Source organism: Spea bombifrons, chromosome 13, assembly GCF_027358695.1.
Source record: "Spea bombifrons isolate aSpeBom1 chromosome 13, aSpeBom1.2.pri, whole genome shotgun sequence".
NCBI lineage: Eukaryota > Metazoa > Chordata > Amphibia > Anura > Pelobatidae > Spea > Spea bombifrons.
The window spans coordinates 23,753,507-23,773,593 of record NC_071099.1 but is presented as its reverse complement, the minus strand read 5'-3'; the positions used below and the strand labels follow the sequence as shown (position 1 = coordinate 23,773,593).

The 20,087-nt window shown below is 41.4% G+C and overlaps 2 protein-coding genes across 2 annotated transcripts; one reads left to right on the top strand and one right to left on the bottom strand.

The window, feature by feature from the left end:
• Positions 1-1,658: 1,658 nt before the first annotated feature.
• MBTD1 (mbt domain containing 1) lies at positions 1,659-12,649 on the bottom strand. Its single transcript, XM_053453804.1, has 16 exons — positions 12,487-12,649; positions 11,475-11,673; positions 11,137-11,270; positions 10,767-10,881; positions 10,274-10,356; positions 10,026-10,143; positions 9,284-9,418; positions 8,676-8,764; positions 8,332-8,566; positions 8,122-8,177; positions 7,882-7,986; positions 7,464-7,611; positions 7,058-7,140; positions 6,375-6,609; positions 6,164-6,241; positions 1,659-2,288 (listed from the first exon to the last, which is right to left on the bottom strand). The coding sequence occupies exons 1-16, from the start codon at positions 12,505-12,507 to the stop codon at positions 2,173-2,175; spliced, it is 1,950 nt and encodes a 649-aa protein (XP_053309779.1). The 5' UTR covers positions 12,508-12,649; the 3' UTR covers positions 1,659-2,172.
• Positions 12,650-12,723: 74 nt separating this feature from the next.
• UTP18 (UTP18 small subunit processome component) lies at positions 12,724-19,874 on the top strand. The gene is made up of 15 exons (XM_053453031.1): positions 12,724-12,946; positions 13,885-14,101; positions 14,756-14,877; positions 15,096-15,191; positions 15,399-15,469; positions 15,565-15,668; positions 16,018-16,143; positions 16,268-16,442; positions 16,662-16,762; positions 17,219-17,309; positions 17,429-17,552; positions 18,278-18,452; positions 18,952-19,097; positions 19,405-19,445; positions 19,717-19,874. The coding sequence occupies exons 2-14, from the start codon at positions 13,889-13,891 to the stop codon at positions 19,427-19,429; spliced, it is 1,569 nt and encodes a 522-aa protein (XP_053309006.1). The 5' UTR covers positions 12,724-12,946; positions 13,885-13,888; the 3' UTR covers positions 19,430-19,445; positions 19,717-19,874.
• Positions 19,875-20,087: the final 213 nt, after the last annotated feature.

Here is a 20,087-nt window from a genome sequence, read left to right as displayed (position 1 = left end):
AATCTCACCCAAAAAGAAAAAAAAAAACTTTTTGTTTGAATCAAATACACAGTTACGCTCATGTGACACAAAATTCACTATAATTTACAGTAAAATCTCAAAGCACAAAAAAATAAAAAATACCAAACCTGTCTCCCCCGAGCATCACAGAAACTTTCAATTCTTTGATTATAGATAAAAAAAAATATGTAAAAATTTACAATTTGTTTTGCATGAAATATATTTATAATAAAACTGAAAAAAATAAAAATCTTTTGAGGTTTCAGCTGCCGTGAATCAGTGCAAATTACTTTTGCATCAGGTGCAAGCAACCTGTTTATTGAGGTTCTTACACGTGAATTGTCAGGTAGTTAAAACTAAAAAAATAATAGTAATAAAAAAGGCCTAACAAAAAAAAAATGGAAAAAAATATTTATGAGTGCTTTGGGGTCTAATAGTGCTTAAGCATCTATTGCAATATATATATATATTTATATATATAATATTTTGAGCTTGTTTTCTTTATGTCACATATGACATGAGCATATATCCTGGATCAGTAAATAGGTACTGATGAACTACAACCCCCACAATCCCCTGCTACACCAATTAATATATAATTTTTGTAAATAGATCTTGTGCTTTCTTAAGGTAAAGTATAAATCTTTATGTCCGCTAACACAATGAATGACACGCAGCATCCAAATCTTAAGTAAAAATATGGTGGAATACTTTAATTATTTGCGGTATCCCTTTAACTCACCGTAACTGCTAAGAAAACGCTGCAACCGAGGCGGGATGCGGGACATGATCTATGCGGAACATGCAAGGAACAGACCGCAAGTTAACAATCTGTAGAATTATTTGAAAATAAAAATTGTAAATCCTGGTTACCATGACAACATCCCAGTTAGGGATGCTGGTATCATCCTCTAGGGGCACCTAGATTGCACTCCTTTATCTTATAGCTAACCACGGTTGGACAGAAGACAAGATGGACCAAATGGTTATCTGCCATGGAATTCTAGGTTTCATTGGACACTTTTAAGGGGAGGTTATCATATTTTGGGACCTTTTTCATGGTTCTCTTATAAGCAACATCTAGAACAGAAGTAGACATCCTGGACACACTTAAGGTCCAGAGCGCAAGTCTCGCTACTCTAGTATTATAAAAGGTCCAAGACTATCTGGCCGCCACCAGTCCTGATCGGTAAAAGCCAACACTTACACACAGCCAGCTTCAGAACAGATTGCTAAACGTCTGTCCCCACCCCAAAAAAAAATGCCTTGTGTGGTTATGTAGCGGATATCAAGAAAGAAAAAAAATATAGCTGCCCAATTTTTCTAAATAAATCAGCCGTAGGGATCTTTGCCCAATCCTGAGAAGACAAGTTGGTATTAAGAAAATTAAGAATTTTAGATCTACCTGATGTACTGATGGGGGGCCGACTCATCCCAAAACAGTAAGTGGCCTTTGATTACCAATTATGATTAAAATTGTAGTAAAACGTATTTTCTTGTTAAAATTATTTTAAATTATTAAATGATGGGGCGATGGGATATTCTCAAGAATTTATAAAATATGATATCTGGGAGAATTATATTCTGAATAAAATTCTTAAATGTAATCTTATATGGTAGATGCTGTTCCACCTCCAACTTTTGGAAACAAATGTTTGTTGTTTTTTTTTTTTAGTTGTTTTAGAGGAGCATAACTTTAGCAAAAATCATAAAATATTAGCACAAAAAATATATATATACTTTTTTTCAAATTAAAAAACTTTTCCTGGTTAACAAAACAAAAAAAGTTACCCAGTGTGTACCAAGTCTGCGTAGCTTTCCAAAAAAAAAACAAAACATTTTTTCTTACCAAATATATCTAGCCCTGCTATGTCCCCCCCAAAAAAAACTAAGATTTTTTTTTCCACTGCCCACAATTCACAATAATTTGTAAAATTTCAAAATATTAAATTTGTTTTCTCAAAAACTTCAAATACAACACAAAAATTGTTAATATTATATAATAAATTGAAAAAAATCTGTTTTTTTTTTTTTCTTCACCAAAATATTTTTCTTTTTACCCTTTAACAGAGCGTCCCTGCACGTAAGTCCAATTATAAATTCTGGTTTTCAAATAATTTTGTATGAAAACATTCTTGTCTTTAAATTATTTATAGGATAGTTACGGTGACATCATGGCTCTTGTTTGATGTAATAGCTGCCAGAACCGTTACTCTCCTGATCGGAAGCCTGAAGAAACGTGTATTCTTCACTGTCCAGTAAATCTTCTTTCAGCTGTAACGTTGTCACTATAAAACAAAACAAAAAATTACACACTGCTGAACACGATCTATAATACAAAAATCATAGTTTTTATAGTGGAAATTAAAACATACATTTAGAAATCTGAATAAAACCACAAATAAAGATATATTTAATATATATTAATATAGAAATATATAATAATTCTGAATAAAACTACAAATAAATATATATTTAATATACAAATTATTTAATATATAATATATAATAATTCCGAATAAAACCACAAATATTTAATTATCATTTAATATATAATATATTATTTAATATATAATATATAATTCTGAATAAAACCACAAATATTTAATTATCATTTAATATATATTTTATATATAATATATAATAATTCTGAATAAAACTACAAATATTTAATTATCATTAAATATATAATATATTATTTAATATATAATATATAATAATTGAATGCCCTTCATTTCTCTGTTCTTGTCCTCTCTGTTTCATAGCACCCTGCCTTTCTTGATTTATGTAATTTTAAAAGGGATACCTGCAGCCATCTTTTTATCAATCCCCATCCTTCTCTCTCCATCCCAACGAGTGTTTAATGCTTCTATATCTCATTGCTATTTTTATTGATCGCTGCCTTTCTCTCCCAATCTCAGGTTTTGTTAAGGACCTTGTCCTTGTCCTTTGTCCGTGTCCTTCTCACCCTGTACGACAGGACATTTATTGATCTGTTCTTTCTTTACATCCTAATAGTTTAATAGATCACCCCCTTCTCTCCTCATACCCTACTTCTTTTTCCATTATGGATCTCATGCCCATCAAGATTATATGAGTGGCGCCCTACCGTTGCCCACAAATCTATTATTATGTCATAATCCTGAGCTCATGATAAGACACAGATGTTTTGTCTCAATGTATATGCCTGCCATTCCCTGCACCCCAAAAAATGCCCATTATTGCTGGAACGTATGAGTATCGCTTCTTTTTTTCTCCCCAACTCAATGTTGTATTGATCATTGCCCTTCTCTCCCCGTACCCCAATCATTTATTATCCATAGATCGCCCTTCTCTACTTAAACATCAATGTTGTATTGACATTGCCCTTCTCTCCCTATACCTGTGTTTTTTTTTAATAGATCATTGCCCTTCTCTCCCCATACCTCAGTGTTTTTTATGGATGATTGCCCTTCTCTCCTCATACCTCAGTCTTTTTATAGATCATTGCCCTTCTCTCCCCATACCTCAGTTTTTTTATGGATGATTGCCCTTCTCTCCTCATACCTCAGTCTTTTTATAGATCATTGCCCTTCTCTCCCCATACCTCAGTTTTTTTATGGATGATTGCCCTTCTCTCCTCATACCTCAGTCTTTTTATAGATCATTGCCCTTCTCTCCCCATACCTCAGTTTTTTTTTTGTTGATGATTGCCCTTCTTTTCACACACAGTTTTTTTTTATGGATCAGCGCCCTCTTTCCCCAAACCTCAGTGTTTTATTGATCATCCTTGCTTAATATGATAATTGTATTTATCAAACAGGGACTATGCAACAGTCTCTCGCCCCCCTGTTTCCATGTGTTGCCCCTCTTTCTTCTCTGTCCTAACAGCCATTGTCTCCAAGACCTCTAGGACTTCATATCCAAGAATTTGCCAGGAAATCCCCAATGCGTTCACACAAGACGTTCTGGGCCTCTGCTGACCGTATGGTCAGGACCCAGCATTTCTTCTGGACTTTTATTTCATGTCTGTAACAATGTTGATGTAGAAGTTCACCTTATAGTTAAAATAAACTTTCCGGCACCCAAATACGCTTGATTTTTTTCAACCTAGAGACCCTCTGGCGATGATAGGAGGTCCACGTATGCTGGAACGGGGCTTCCACGACCCAGATAGGGCTAAAAGTCAGGTATCGCTAGACTGAATGATACTCTAATACAATAAAATAAATGTTCTCATCTCCCCCATGGGGGTATGCTCAGCACTGTGCACAAAGGGGTGAAAATCAAGACCGTCCAGCCCAAAATGGGCCAATTGGCCATCTGGTCAAGACCCATGCCTGCCTCCTCAACTGTGACTTACATTTCCATAGTTTTGTAAATGCTTTGAGAAGGCTCACACAAAAGCCCGTATTTTATTGCATATAAGAAGAAAAATATTTACAAAAATTGCCAAAAGAAAAAACAGTAAATGTTTAAACAATTAAACAAAATCAAACACACAGGGGCCGTGTGTAGCGGGGCTTTCAGAGAGGCGGCATGGCTTTAGGGCATGCTACCCGGGAGGCTTCCTGAAATCTGGAATTTTATTCAATAAAAAAAGAAATAAAATAAGGGTGGATTAGAAGTAACAGAAGCCTCATGGTAGACGGAAATATATAATATATATATTTTACACCCTGCAGGTTTAACGTTATTTCACAGCAATTAAAAGCATTTACCATGTGATGTATAAAAGCATAAAACAAACCCACTTTATTATCATATATAAATATATAGGAATAATTACACAAAAATGTTCGTTTTTTTTCAAGTTGTTAAAGAATTTCACCTCAATTCATTAGCCTTTTGTTAATACCAAACAGCCGTGTTTTTTCCATCTTCTTTCATTATTTTAGAGCCCCCAATTTTTTTAAAATTTGTTATCACTTTTATTTACATGCACTTTATATTTATTTACGGCCAAAGCAATAGATCAATCGAGAGGTTAAAACCAGTGTTAGCGTAATGTTCTGTGTTGTAGGTCTCATTCAATAAAGTATCTTTATGCCCTTTCACTTATTAATAACTTAAATCAAGCTGCGTCGAATGAACAATTCCAGCGTGTTTAAAGGACACAAACGGGAACGTGATTTTGCCAATCAGGGATTCTCGATATTAGGGGCGGGGCATGGATAGAAGTGGGAAGGGCTAGCACTGAGCAACACCCACTCAGACAGAAGCCCTTTAAAGAATCTTATCTTGTCTTGTTCCTTCTATTAATGTCTCTTATGTCATAGCGAAGGTGCGAGTCAGGCCGACACATCCCAGTCCCCCTGGTATTTTAATGCCCCCTTTACCTATAACACTTTATAGATAAGAAATGCCCGTCCTTGGCAGCCGGCGAGTCATCCTCAGGTGCCAGAAAGGCGTTGACGTTTGTGAAGAACACAGCGAAACAATATGGCAGACGGAGGCCACAACCGCAATGATATCGTAAAGGTTCCACCTACTAGAATAAACCATAGCAGCAGAAAGGAGCTCTATAGTGCCAATATTATTTTGCTGTGTTTAAAATGCAATGAAATTGTTCCTTGTGGTAAGAGTATGTGGACTCTTCACACCGGGGTTACCGGGCTGAAAGTTTGTGAAAGGGACTAGGAACGGTCACGTTATCAATTGACCTTTTAAATGTAAACTTGGATCAGCAAACACGATGTGAGTGATAAAGGGCCATTGGAACACAGGAGTGATGGGAGGGATAAAGGGCCATTGGGACACAGGAGTGATGAGAGTGATGAGAGTGATAAAGGGCCATGGGGACACAGGAGTGATGAGAGTGATAAAGGGCCATTGGGACACAGGAGTGATGGGAGTGATAAAGGGCTCTGTACTCCAATACAGATATACCATTAAAATTCATCCATTTCCAGCATTAACCCCGTCTGCGCTGGATTTATGATCCACTTCATGTTATCTCAATGGACAAAATGTGCTTTTTTTAAATAAAAAAAAATTCTAAGTGATCCCAAACTTTTGAACGGTAGTGTATATTTTCTTGAAAGAAAACCAAATAAAACATTAAATTTGAATAAATTGTGTCAATAAGGCTCTGTAAGGAGCCATTCATATTTTGGGATGAAAAGGCGGCCTTACATTCAATACAAAGAGCAACTAAACCCAAATAAAAAGTTCCTCGACCTACTTTTTTTGTGTCCCTTGTACTGCTGCGACTTGGATTTCTTCTTCTGTTTGGACACATTGGACTGGTTGTCTTTCGTTGCTGCAAAGGCAACGTGGGATTTAGTGGCTTTCTTACATTCTCAAATCCAACATTTTTTGTTGTTTTAAACAAAACCCCCCAAAACTTGGAATCCTTGTATGGGAGCAGATCCCCATCATGCTGTGCAACTTACTCTGCGGCGCTGGGGGCTGTAACTGGTAACCCGTTAACTGGCACCATCCGACGGGATAGAGGTCTGCGGATTCACAGTCCACCCACTGATCGTACTCGTCCTCCCAGCCGTCAAAATGAATCCTTAGGAGGCGGTGAATAATGCGCGTTACGGTGGCCACACACACTAGCCGGGGCTCCATGAGGTCCACGGCTTCCAGCTTCATTCCCACACGAAAGCCGTGATTGGGAACTTCCTGGAAGATTGGGATATTGTGAGAAAAATAATAAAAATATAAAAGCCAATTTAAAAATATAAAATAAAAAAGGATATAATATAATAATCTATAATATATATATATAATCCTAATGTCTTGTTGAATATTTTTGTGCTTTAAATTAATAAACTAGGCTTTTGCAAAAGAAAATTAGTACTAGCAACAACTCGTATAGGATATCTATTAAAATTAAACACTCATTTACAAGGATTTCCAGTGAAACCGACATTTAATGAAATATTCTGAATATTTAAACAGTTTTAATATTTTTTTTACATGAACGGTAAATTGAATAGATGTTTTAGTAACACCCACCCTCTCAACGTACGGTTCAAGGATTTCCGCACGATTCTTAAAACGCAGACTTTTTATAAAAATAGAGCAACACTCTTGGACGCCCCCTAACACACTCCCCCCGTATGATTACCTTGTTAAAAAACTTTACCGGGGCAGCCACGGATCCCGTTTCCCTGAGGTAGTCAAACCATTTGAAAGGTAGTTTTGTGTAGCCTGGAAAGTACATATTTGTCATTTCTATGTCATATATAAAAAGTTTCCAAAAAACCTTTTTTTTTTTTCTTTTCAAATCGTCATTATGTTCACCATAAAAAAGTTTTAACGTTTGGTTCGGGACAATCCGAATGTAGATTTGGAGCGGAGGACAAACAGAAATTGCACTACTAATAAAAACAACAAATATGAAAATGTTACCATTAAAATAATATGATTTACTTTGATTTAAAAATCACTAAGATGTTGGAACCCCAATAGTTTTCATGGCCTAACATCAGACGTTCAGATCTGAGATAAATCTGAATATCTCTCCCAAGTACCTCGAGGCGGCGTCAATTCAATTTTGTTAATTTCACAGAAACCAACAGGGAATATGGAAGGAGAGGACGCGTGGTAACAGAACCAGTCAGAGCCGTCCGCTGCTTCCGAGCCGTCGATGCCAATCATTAGGTATCCCTCCGCGAGCACCTATAGAAATTTAATGCACAAAAACAACACGTGATGAATTCCGTAACGTCGGATAAAATATTAGCATGTAACCATAGAAAGCCTGCGGGCACGTTATATGTAACTTGTCTTAAACATGCATCATGTGATTAAATTTAATGATTTTTGGCATTATTATTAACAATAACGGCAAGAACATTATAATGTTGATAACGCACGCCGGCGCCCTCAAGTGTCCAGCTACTGCAACTACAAACCTCCTAGAAGATGCACCCATCGGAGGGTATTTACCTTTCTGATGGTCGCTACACATATTGCCGATAAATTTAAAGGGTCGATTGCTTCCAGCTTCATGCCATCTTTAAACCACTCGGCACCCTGGTCAACCTCTTTAATCTGGTGGAGAACATCGCAACGGTTATATGAAGTATTCATTCATAGGATGTGACCCTTTATGGCCCAACACAATAATACACAAAGATCTGCACTCAATAATAAGTAAAAATAACTCAAATAAATCCATTTTCCTACCTTTGCAAATAAATGAGGAGGCGCATCATAGCTGGATTCCTGCTTCTTCAAAATATCTAAAAATATAGACAAGAGCGCCAATGATAAAACCATCCGAACCGATGCATGCTTACGGGGGAATGATTATTTGCGGATCTCTGCAGAGCGTTTCACATGAGATATTCTGCAAGGAAGCAGAGACTGTTCCTATAAGAATCTTACTATACATACCTGTTCTTTTGAATCGATGCCCTATGCTCCGAGACCACCCGATCTGATGAATGAGGGGACTGTACATATGACACCAGAAGTCATCTGTCTTGTCTTCGCTTTCCTCGTAGACTAATCGCAACCTGCCCCCGATCACGCTGTCCACTATGGCCACCCGCGTCCGGCAGAGGTGCGTCTTGTCCACCACCTCGACCCTCATGGAAGCTTTGATAGGATACTGCATGCTTTCCGATACCTAACGAATCCGAACACAAATCCCCAAAGTAAGACAAATCTGTCATAACCGTAGAAACAAACAAAAAAAACAACCAATCGTACGTAAATTGCTCAAATAGTACATTTACCTTTTGAGAGAAGTCAGGAGGCAGCGTCTTGGCTCCGGTGAGTCTTTTCACTAAAAAGGCTTTCCAATTTGTGTATCGGTGTTGTATCGCTGATGGGAAAAGAAAGACAATCATATCTCAGACTGCGTTTACCTAGTATACCGAGTACCTTACCCAACGCATGATCCAAAAGACTAAGCAGCTCACGACGTAACACAATAACACGCAGTTGTGGTATTCCGTATTAACGGTCTCTTGTCCGGATAACCGGGAGAAGGCTATTAGCAACGTGCAGAAGAGAGACTCTTCCTAATACTATGCGATTGTAAGCTCCTGCGAGCAAGATTGTTATGTTATATACTACTTGTTACGTCCTGTCTACCCGTTGTACAGCTCTACAGAATTGGATTGCGCTATATAAAACAATAAATAATAACAACAGTGACTTTCACCAAGAGCCCCATTGAAATAACCGTTTATCGTCGATGGGGATAATTAATTGAAGTTTTTCTGAATATTTAGTACGGATAACGATAAATGATTTGTGTGTCGCAAGAAAAAGGAGGCCGTGGCTGGGTAGAAATGTGTGTAAAACGGCACCGGCTGGAGGGTTGATTTAAGCGTCTTACTCTGCGGAGGAACTAACGGCTTCCCGCTGCTTGCACACCAGCCGACCGGATGGACGTCAGGAGCGCAGATGTTACACCAGAAGTCCAGGCTGGAATCGTTTTCGAAGCCCTCGTATCTCAGCAAAGCGTTGTACCCTGTCCAAAATGTGAGAGAACGTTACGGATACGCGGAACGGTAACGGGATCAGCAAGTGTCAAACCGGTAGGAGAAATACCCTCTTCAGTGACTCGTTCATTAACAAAAATGTACAAAGAACAAGAGGTCGCCCTCTGGGATGGGAAGAGCGGAGATTTCATAGACGACAAAGGAAGGGATTCTTTACAGTGAGGGCAGTAAAGGTACGGAATCCGCTGCCAAGGGAGGTGGTTATCAGATACATTAGATGCCTTCAAGAGGGGTCTGGATATTTTTTTAGAAAGACATGACATACAGGGCTATAAACAGAAATAATAGTTTAGAGCTTCTTGATCCAAGGAGAAATCTGATCGTCTTTTGGAGTCGAGAATAATTTTTTCCCCTGATGGCAGAATTCGAAGCAGCTTAATTAGGGCTTTTTTTTGGATCAAGAATAGGAAAGTTGGGTAGGAAAGTTGGGTAGAAGGGTTGAACTTGATGGACTTAGGCCTTTTTTCAACCTATGTACTATGTAATAATCCCACTTCTCACACCAGTTTCCAGTGAAGAGAAACAGTCAGCACGCTCCTGAAAACGTAATACACCAACGATGATATAATCACCGACCTGCTAACTTCACGATCGCGGCAATCCAGAACACTTTCTGGGGCAGATTGTGGTCTGTGTTTGGAACTTCGACTCTTACACCTTCTGAGATATCTCCCCAGCAGTTTCCCATGGGTGCCTGGCAGAAAAAAAAAAAACAGCGGATTTATAAGCAGAAGGGTTAAAGGAGCCTAGAATGGCTGAACGTGTTAATAAGTCAATCTTTCAAGACGCGTTAGAACGCAGGGAGTCTGTCGATGCCTACTTACGTGTCTGAAACAAGTGACAGGAGCAGCGATCAGGTTATTGCTCGTGATGTAGTTGCCCCAATTAAATCCTTCTGCTGTGACGGCTGCAAAAATAATAAATGAAAACCGGATGACGACGACTCGACGACTCGAGCATGAACCAATACTTATCGATCTTAAACAAATTAATACTTTTAAAAAGGCAACAAAAACAATTTACGTAATTATTACGGAAATTCAAACTACTTTATTATCACTCCCATCACTCCTGTGCTCCAATGGCACGTTGTGTTAGCTGATTCAAGTTTAAAAGGCCAATCGATGGTTAGAAGCCCTTTTGCAATTATGTGACAGCCAGAAATGTCATTGGTTTCCATGGAAACAGTGGAGTGAGCCCAAACGTTTAAATGGTAGCGTACGTCTACAAATATTTCATCTCCTCCCCGCGCTCCGTTTCCCGTAACATCCGATCGCGCAAAAGTAAAACCACTACTCTTCCCAGGACGCCTCTTACCCATTTTGTTCGCCGGTTGGTTCTTCAGCGTCGCTTGGTACTGAGCATAAGCTGCTAACTTGGCAACCAGCGGCTGTTTTTGGAGAACTTTTGCTTTTTTCGTAGGAGGTTTACCCTGCAATTAAAGAGGAAAAACAAGGGAATTAGACAAGAAATAAACACTCAAAATGGTTTTTTTTAATGTAATAATCACTAATGCTGTACTTTATATCCCTGAAGAGTTTGGTTTTAGGGAAAATAAATATATATATTTTATTAATTTCCTTCCCCAGTAGCTCACCTCTCTCTCCTGACTCTGATCGCTAAACTAAACGTCTATGTCGAGGGCCGATGCGTTTTACGCTGGAAATCTACACTTACAACCTAGTACCTGAAGCCTTGCCAGAATGCTTGCCTTCTTGGAATTGGAGGAGTAACTCCGGGAGCAGGAAACGCTGCAGAATCGCTTCGTCTTGGAGTAAAACGCGTCCCGGACTCCGACCATGCCGCACATCTCGCAGGTAGCTGGGCGCCAAAATAATACGTGAATATACACACGGTTACATACAACACAACCACAAGGTCCGCAACAGACGCAAGCCGAAGCCCTGGGTGAGCACAAGTGAGTTAAGCCAGTATTACCCAGTCACCTGTGCTCAAGCAGGGATACCCAGAAACTAGTTTTGAAACCTTCTAGATACTTAATGTCACCGCACGGGTAACACTCACCCATTCCGGATTTCCCGTCTGGATACGTGTAAACTTGCCCATTGTTTTTGATGATGGGGAGGCTCGACTGCAGCGGGGTAACTTCCTCCTCGCTTTCGTCGGAACTTGAGCTGCTACTCGTGTCCTCGCTGCAGCTGTCATACCCGTCGAACATTCCGAACGAATCCCGTCTCTTCCTTTCACGTGAAGAATGGTCAGACTGGAATCAAAAGATGGAGAAAAACACAGATCAGGAAGATTTTTTCGGCCGACGACATTAATTGAAACAGAGGCGTTATTAACCATTTGCACGCCACAAAACCACAAGCGGACAATGCACGGTATGGGGGGGTCTTAGAAGGACTCTTCCTAATTAGCAAAGGCACTTTTTTCAAACCAAATTCTAACTGCTGAAGACACTACGGACCCGCCGGACGCACAGAAAGCAAACGCACGAGGAACCCGCTTGCACGTCGGGGTTAAGCGGTGTCACGCTGGCGCTCCTCCTGACAGATCGGGTCAAATAATTCCAATTAACGCAGATTAACAAGCACCGGGGGCTACGATTTTAAGCCGCAAATGGGTATTTTTGGTACAGCAAGGCGCTCGCCTTTCTATCAACTATTAACCCTTAGAGTGCAAGAATTTGAAACAAGCATATTAATTCCCACTTTAAACATCCCATGTATAGTATACATTTGCATGCATGCATACGCTGTAACGACGCATGCACATACTGCATTAAGACCTCATGCATGCACTCATATATGTATAGGACATATATGTTTATACAGTATACATGCAGCCTGACTGCTGGGGTAGCTGTACCCACGTGACTGGGCTGCAGTAGGCTTACAGAAGGGTATTAGCATGCAGTCACATGCCCAGGGCCAGTTACCCCACACACGGGCTCCTGCCCCCTTGGCATGCCAGGGCTGGGGGGCAGCTGGCAGGAACCCCTGCCAGGCCTCACTGCACAACAGGAATAACAACAAAGAGAGGAGAGCAGCCATGGGCAGCCCTCACCGCCTACCAGCTCCTTGGGCTGTTCCATCAGACCCTCATGGATGCTCCGGTGCACGGCGCTATCCCGGGGCCACAGCGCGGACACACGGCCGGTAAAGGGAGCCTGGAGCAGGGGGGAAAACAATGAAACTCCTTCCACAACATCAACAAAACCTGAGCCTGGCAGCTGCGCCTGCGCGCCACGGGGCCGCCGATTGGCCGCGCGCTCAGGGAACGCCCCCTTCCGGCGGAAGACTGGCCGTACGAAGTGACGTCTTGGGTGATGGAGGGCAGGAAGTGTGGGATACGGAGCTAGCGGTGCTGGGGAAGCAAGGGGAGTAACTACTGTCGGGTTTTACACCGGGGGCTAAAGGGTTTCGGGAAGACCCGGGATTTGGCAAAGCCACACACGGCGCTTCGAGCTTTATTTGGGATCGGGGTTTCCGGTTTGGAGGTTAAAGGTCACAGGAAGCTCCACGTGCGTTAGTGTGAGTATAAGTGCTGCATGCAGTAGGTAGAGTCACACGTGTTTTAAGTAAGGTATATGAGGGGGAAACAGTGGGGGAATTATTCACGAAACTGTGGCATGGAGCAGGTCATCTCACTGGCTTCACTACCGCTTAGATTGTAAGCTCTACAAGGCAGGGACCTCCTTTTCTAATGCACTCGAATGTCTGTAGACTGCTGCACTTGTATAACTTATTATACTGTCACTTTTATCATGCTGTGACACACTAAGTACATCTTTAACGGCGTAATAAATAAAAATATTCACACACATTACACTGTGAAGTGGTAGTCCTACCCAGATCTTCCATCAGCTGTATAATGCTCAGGGACCGGTTCCGCCATTCTTGAAAGAGAGGGATATTTTGCTGTGTTGGTCAGATTCCCGGTCATAGTTGCCAACTGTCAGGCCGCTGTTGGCTGCCGCGTTGGGCAAACGCAAAATGTATAGGAGATTTTTAACCCATTCCATGCATGCATCTGTTCTCTTTCCCTTTATTTTCTGTGTCTGAAATAAATAAATAAATAATGAAACAATTGCGTGTTTATCTTAATGCAGAGTCTTTTCCTCTTCGTTCAAATAGTTGACGTCACGCGCGCATGGACCCCGATGCGTTATACTGCATGCAGATTGGTGTATGAAATCTCTTTTTAGGGGTGTTAGAAAATGAAATTTCTACTTAATGTCCCTCCCCCTGGCACACTTGTTCTACAGCAGGAAGCATACTTAAGTATGCTTCCGACCCAACGTACCGCCATTAAAGTCATTGGCAGTACATCTAGCACGCTAGTCTTATAGTCACGCGTGGGAAGTGTGCTTGCGGTTCTTTTTATTGACTCAGGGGAACCTGGAACACTTAAGACAACCCGCAGTGTGATCGCTGCCATTAAAGCTCTTGTTCTCTGCTTCGTTTACCAGGAAGATGTCTTCTAAGGCGATTGCCCGTTCTCAGCAACGCAGGAAAAGAAAAATGAAAACCGTCGCCGTGGACGACGAGGTTCTGATGCAGGAGGAGCAGCTGAGGGCGAAGCATTTGAAGAAACTGGCAGAGAAACCGGATACTGAAAAATGTTTGGAAGAATTGGTTTTTGGAGGAGAAGACGAGTTTGTGGAGAATCTTATCGTTGGCACAAAAGTAAATCCTTGTCTACTTTGTAGCTAACTCAGCGCTCTGGCCTTGGTTCATGCGACAGTTGAGGTTCCTCAAAGTTATGGCGGTCAGGAAGTAGTCTGCGTCTGCTTGAGATCTCGTCTGGGCTGAACTGTTTTTTTTGATCGAAAGATCGTAGAACGGTAGCGCGGGGTGGCAGGGAAGTTGTCAGCGATTCTCCGTGGCTTCACCTCAGTGCAAAAATAAGGCATCAGCCGGGTTAAAGGGGCACTCGAGTGTCCCAGGGAGCCCCCTAAATAATCAATGCATCATAGGTGTTGTCCAAGGTCTGATTGGCTGCTCCTGTCAGTGGCAGGCGATCGGTGCCATTAAACTTACTGAGGACGAGGTTCTGTAGAATGCCTCCATTTATTTGCAAAGGGGACACCACTGAAATTTAAAAGGACCATAGAGTAATTCAGAAAGGCATATATTGGGTCCAGGGCAAGGTTGCTAGTAATTATAAATATTTAAGTGTTTAAAAAAACAAACAAAAACATCTTGTTTAAAAAATAGCCGAGTATATTGTATCATAAGAGCAATATATGTCAGCAGAATATATGACAGCAGCGCCGGATACAAGACGAAGGAGCAGCCCATGCAGTCCGTTCACTCGCTTACGGTTTCTCCTGTTTGTAGGAAACAGAGGAGGCTCTTGGGATCCAGCCCAGCAGTGATTCCGATGATGACCATCCTAAAAGCGACTCGCTGGCAGCAAGGAAGCCCGTTTGGGAGGATGACGACGATCTACTTGAAGAAAGGTTTGTGTTCCTTCCTTTTCTCTCTTCTCTCTTTCTTCTCTCTCTCTTTCTTCTCTTCTCTCTCTCTTTCTTCTCTCTCTCTCTTCTCTCTCCCTTTTTTCTCTCTCTCTTCTCTCTTGCTTCTCTCTTCTCTCTCTCGACTTTAACCCCGACACTAATATTTTTCATTATTATTATTTCTCTTTATTTAACTCCCACTTTTTCTTATTCTTTTCTAGTATCGAAATGACTCACCGCTATCGCCGAGACATCAGGAAAAGTAGAGAGGAGAAGACGCTCGGCAAAGAAAAACTTCAAATCAGACTGCAGGAAGAGTAAGTGTCAACCTCCTGTTCTCAGGATCTGCAGGATTATTCCTCCCCAATGAAGTCTTCTGTCTCCTATAGTTAAATGGCTGAAATCCTTGTTCTATCGCTCAGCTACCCTGAGATAAGATGAGTCCCTTTAAACATTATTATCAAACAAAGTTGAAGATGTACAGATAGACTAATCTGCATAAACACTTTTTCCTCCCCTGATAGATTCCAGAAAGCAATGGGGGGAGTCCCATCGTGGGCTGCCAGAGACCATAAAAAGAGAGACTCAGATGAAGGTACGTTTGAATGGAATGATGAGATTTTAACGTGTTTTGTTTTCCTATTTTTCCGTATGACGCTAAACGGTGAGCCTCGTTAATTTCTCTTGCAGACGATGAGGATGAGAGCAGCGATGAAGAAAACGAGGATAATTTGTTGAGCAAGACGGGCAATTTACTGACAAAATCAAGCTCCCTACCTAAGGGTATCTTGGCGGTAAGACCACTGTCATGGAAATGTCCGATCTACTCCGGTGTTTAATATGAATTATGACCTCAAAACGCTTATAATCCAGCTCTTCTATATCATCGGTCTTGGAGTAACCAAGAGGCTGAGATCTAGCTGTCGAAAGACAGTAACGCGCATGGCCAGGCATAATGCATCATATTTGGCTACCCCAAGCCTTGGCAGAACTTATAACAACATCAAACGTGGGGCAAATTATCTACCACTTTTACCTGCCAGGTTGGGGGGGGGTGTGTGTGTGATATCACCCTGCCATACAATTACCACCATATTTCTCTATCTATGAACATTTACTAACAGTCACCATGCTTTTCTTCAGGTGAAGAGGTGCTTGAATGCCAATCACGAAAGGCTATCGAAAGTCCCGCTCTCGACCGTGCAGTTCCACCCGCTGGCGCAAGTCGTAATGACGGCGGGAGTTGACTGCACAATATCTCTGTTCCAGGTAAGCATAGCGCTTGCCGGCAATTGCTTGCATGCTTTACAACACTACCAACAGGAACCTATTAGATCGCGCAACCCGGATAGCGGGGTAATACTTAACAGCCTTTCCATTCTAATCCCTCTAGGTGGACGGAAAGTTAAATCCAAAGATTCAAAGCATTTATCTGGAAAGCTTTCCAATTTTTAAGGCACAGTTCAGTGCAGACGGCGAGCAAGTAGTAGCCACAGGCATGCGTCACAAGTTGTTTTATGTGTACGACATGATGGGTGGAAACATTATCCCGATTCCCAGCATAAGAGGTAAGGGAAACTCCTCCTGTTTTTTTTGTTTTGTTTTTTTTTTTCTAACCCCATTCAGTACCCTATAGACGTACAGTTACGTCATGTGTGTTCCGCAGCGGCACGGACATCTGTTCAGGCCTCATATTTACAGCCCAGACTCCTCAATGCAGAAAAAATAAGAGATGCCAGAAATAGTATCTGCGTTCTAATAAATTATGATTATTTTTTACGTCTCAGGTTTGAACGACAAGCGTTTCCAGCAGTTTGAAGTGTCTCCCGACGGGTCGTATCTGCTCCTTAACGGATCGGCTGGATTCTTACACTTGCTTTCTATGAAGGTAGCTTCTTGTGACCGTAATATTTATTTTTATGACGGGTTCGCTATTCATACCCAGCAAAGTGTCTCTGTCTAAATTTATGTAGCGAAAATTGGAAAACATTCCATAAAAAAAAAAAAAAAACAGCTGAAAAAGAAAAAAAAATGGATTTAAAAAGCAGATCCAAGTCTTGAGTTTTATCAGAGGGCTCAAGGATCCTACTGAATTTATTTGTAGGTTTTAACTTTTAAAATTAGAAATTATTCTCATCGCTGTAGCAGCCGGTGGAATTTTCCCGCTGATTGGACCGTTCCATTGGTTGCCATAGCGATAACATCAGTTTCCCGACTTTGCACAAGAATCATTTTTCGTACGTAACCTCCATTGTGTAAAACGTGTACGTATTCTTCATGCGTATTGAGACTATTTGTGCTAATTGTATTCCTTCATAAATGTGGTTTTTGGGGTTTTTTTTAGACAAAAGAGCTGATTGGAAGTATGAAGATGAACGGCAAGTCCGTCAAAGCAGCATTTACTCCGGACTGCAGTAAAATAATCTCAAATTCAGGTATTTTATACGTAATTTAAACTAATTGTATACACATAACCCAGAATGGTACATAGAAGAGGGATAACCCCCCCCCCAAACACCCCATTCTATAATTGGGGGCATTTGCTTTTTTTTAGATGACGGCTGTGTGTACATTTGGGATGTGAATAGCAGGAAATGTCTGAACAAGTTTGTGGACGATGGAAGCATACGAGGGACGACCATTGCTCTGTCCGGAGACGGGCGCTACCTGGCGTGCGGGTAAGTGCACCGATAACCCAAAGTTACAAGATCCTACCTGTAAATGGTTGGGGTTGTTTTTTTACCATCATACGGTGCACAGACGGGGTTAATGTTGTAAATGACTATTGTAGCTGGAAACGACTGATTTTTTTAATGGAATCTCTTCATAGAAGTACAGAGGCCCTTTATCACTCCCATCACTCCTGTGTGCCAATGGCCCTTTATCACCCCCATCACTCCCGTGTTCCAATGGCCCTTTATCACCCCCATCACTCCCGTGTTCCAATGGCCCTTTATCACTCCCATCACTCCCGTGTGCCAATGGCCCTTTATCACCCCCATCACTCCCGTGTTCCAATGGCCCTTTATCACTCCCATTACTCCTGTGTTCCAATGGCCCTTTATCACTCCCATCACTCCTGTGTTCCAATGGCCCTTTATCACTCCCATCACTCCTGTGTTCCAATGGCACGTTGTGTTCGCTGATCCAAGTTTAAGTTTAAAAGGCTGATTGATGGTTAGAAAACCCCTTTGTAATTATGTTACAGCCAGAAATTTTCTAGTTTTCCATGAAAACAGCTGAGTGACCCCAAACTTTTGAGCAGTAGTGTATATCAACGTCTAGTCCCTGCAGTGGTCCCCGTGGTCCGTGTTTCTGTTAATCCACTTGTATGCCAGTGCATACAATGGCCGAGGGGTCTTCTCCGAGACGCGTTCCTGTTTTTATTTTTATTGTATTTTAGGTCAAACACCGGAGTTGTGAATATATATAATTCCGAAGACTGTCTACAGACTACAGCTCCCAAACCACTGAAGACGGTAATGAATTTAGTGACCTCGGCTTCGACGATGGTCTTCAACTCAAAAACCGAAATCCTCGCCGTGGCGTCCAACAAGATGGACGACGCCGTAAAATTGGTAAAAAAAAAACACCCCCCTATTAACACAATGAATTCTCTTAGTTTCATTGGATACTCCCCAAATTAAGATATTGCTCCCCCCTTTTTGTTAAGTTGCTGAGTCTTGCTGATTGGCTCAGGCAGCTTTTGTAAGGGTGGGGGGAAGGAGAAAGTAGAGAACTTCAGGAAAGGAAATCGATGAGATTTCAGTTTCCCTTTAAACAAATATACACTATTTTTAAATGATTTCCCCATAAAGGGTTAAAAAAAACAAGCTAGGCGACGCTTTAGGTAATTTTGCTAAATATGTTTAGTTTTGTTAAACGGAAACTAAAGGACCTGCCGTGTCCAGACGAAGAGTCACCTAACGTTTGACTCAAGTGGCTTTTACTGAATGCCCAACGTTCTAATCCTCGTATTTATCCACGGATGCTAAGTATGCGTAAGCGGTGCTTAAAGACTTGCGTTATTATTCGATGCGTTTTAAGCCTTGGGGTTTTTTTTCCCCCCACCCACAGATTCATATCCCATCGTGGAGCGTGTTCTCTAACTTCCCGCAGCAAAGCAAACGGAAGAGAATCCACCTGACCCGCTCCATGGACTTCTCCCCGCGCAGCGGCTTCTTCTCCATCGCAAACAACAGAGGGGAAGCGTTATTATACAGGTAGGCGTTCTAAACGACGTCAAAAGAAACGAGTTATATGTTTTTCAGACCGTTTAATTTTAAAATAAATGAAATCAGTTACTTCCCGGTTAGTGCAATAAAGACGAGCACAAAGGTGGTCTTCTTAAGAAATGCTACAAGCAAAGATCTTGTTCTTGGCTATTTCCGTTGTATGGGGCTGTATATATTCCCTATGGCATGTTAATATAACATGTTGGGGGCGGGGAAGGGGTATTTGGCGATGGGTTTGTAATATCCTTGATAATATAATATAAATAACTATTTTATTTCTCTTTTTATGTTGAAGGTTAAAGCATTATACGGATTTCTAAACCGTGACAATCAAATGTAAGTTCCATGTCAGTGGTATCTGTCTGTCTACCTGTCCTCTCTTCCAATATATTGTATTTGTATGCCCCCCCCCCCGTCTCCTGAGACCCGACCTGGTTTCACGGAAAGTCCGTTGACGGCTGGAACCGTCGTCAGAACACGAAGGGACTTTTCCCTGAGCCATATCCCTGCTAACCTTCCATTCCCTCTGCACTAATAGACCCGTTTCTTCTACGTCAAAGACCCACATTCGATACATCTTAACATATTTTAACTTATTCTCCCCCAGTCGTACGTTCCATTGCCCGTTCCAACTGGACGAAGAAGCCGCTTCTGCACCGAGGCCGCCTGACGTCTCTCCTTTTGTAAATGTTATCATTTTTTTTAATTATGATTTTTCATCAGTTCTCTGGTTAAGTCTAAAAATAAATATATTGTAACATTTTATTGTCTGGTGTTTATTGGACGCTGGAGCGATTTTAGGCCAACTTGCTCCCTCCCGAGTTAACTGCGTCAAGTTGGAGCCCATTTTTAAGTCTGCAGCCAACTCGACGTAAGTCGGAACTTCTGTGCGTAGACGAGTTGCTCTGCTTTTCACAACGTGCCAGTGGAGTCATCTTCTGTGTGGTCAACCAGAACGACGGTCAACTTGGCCGTTGA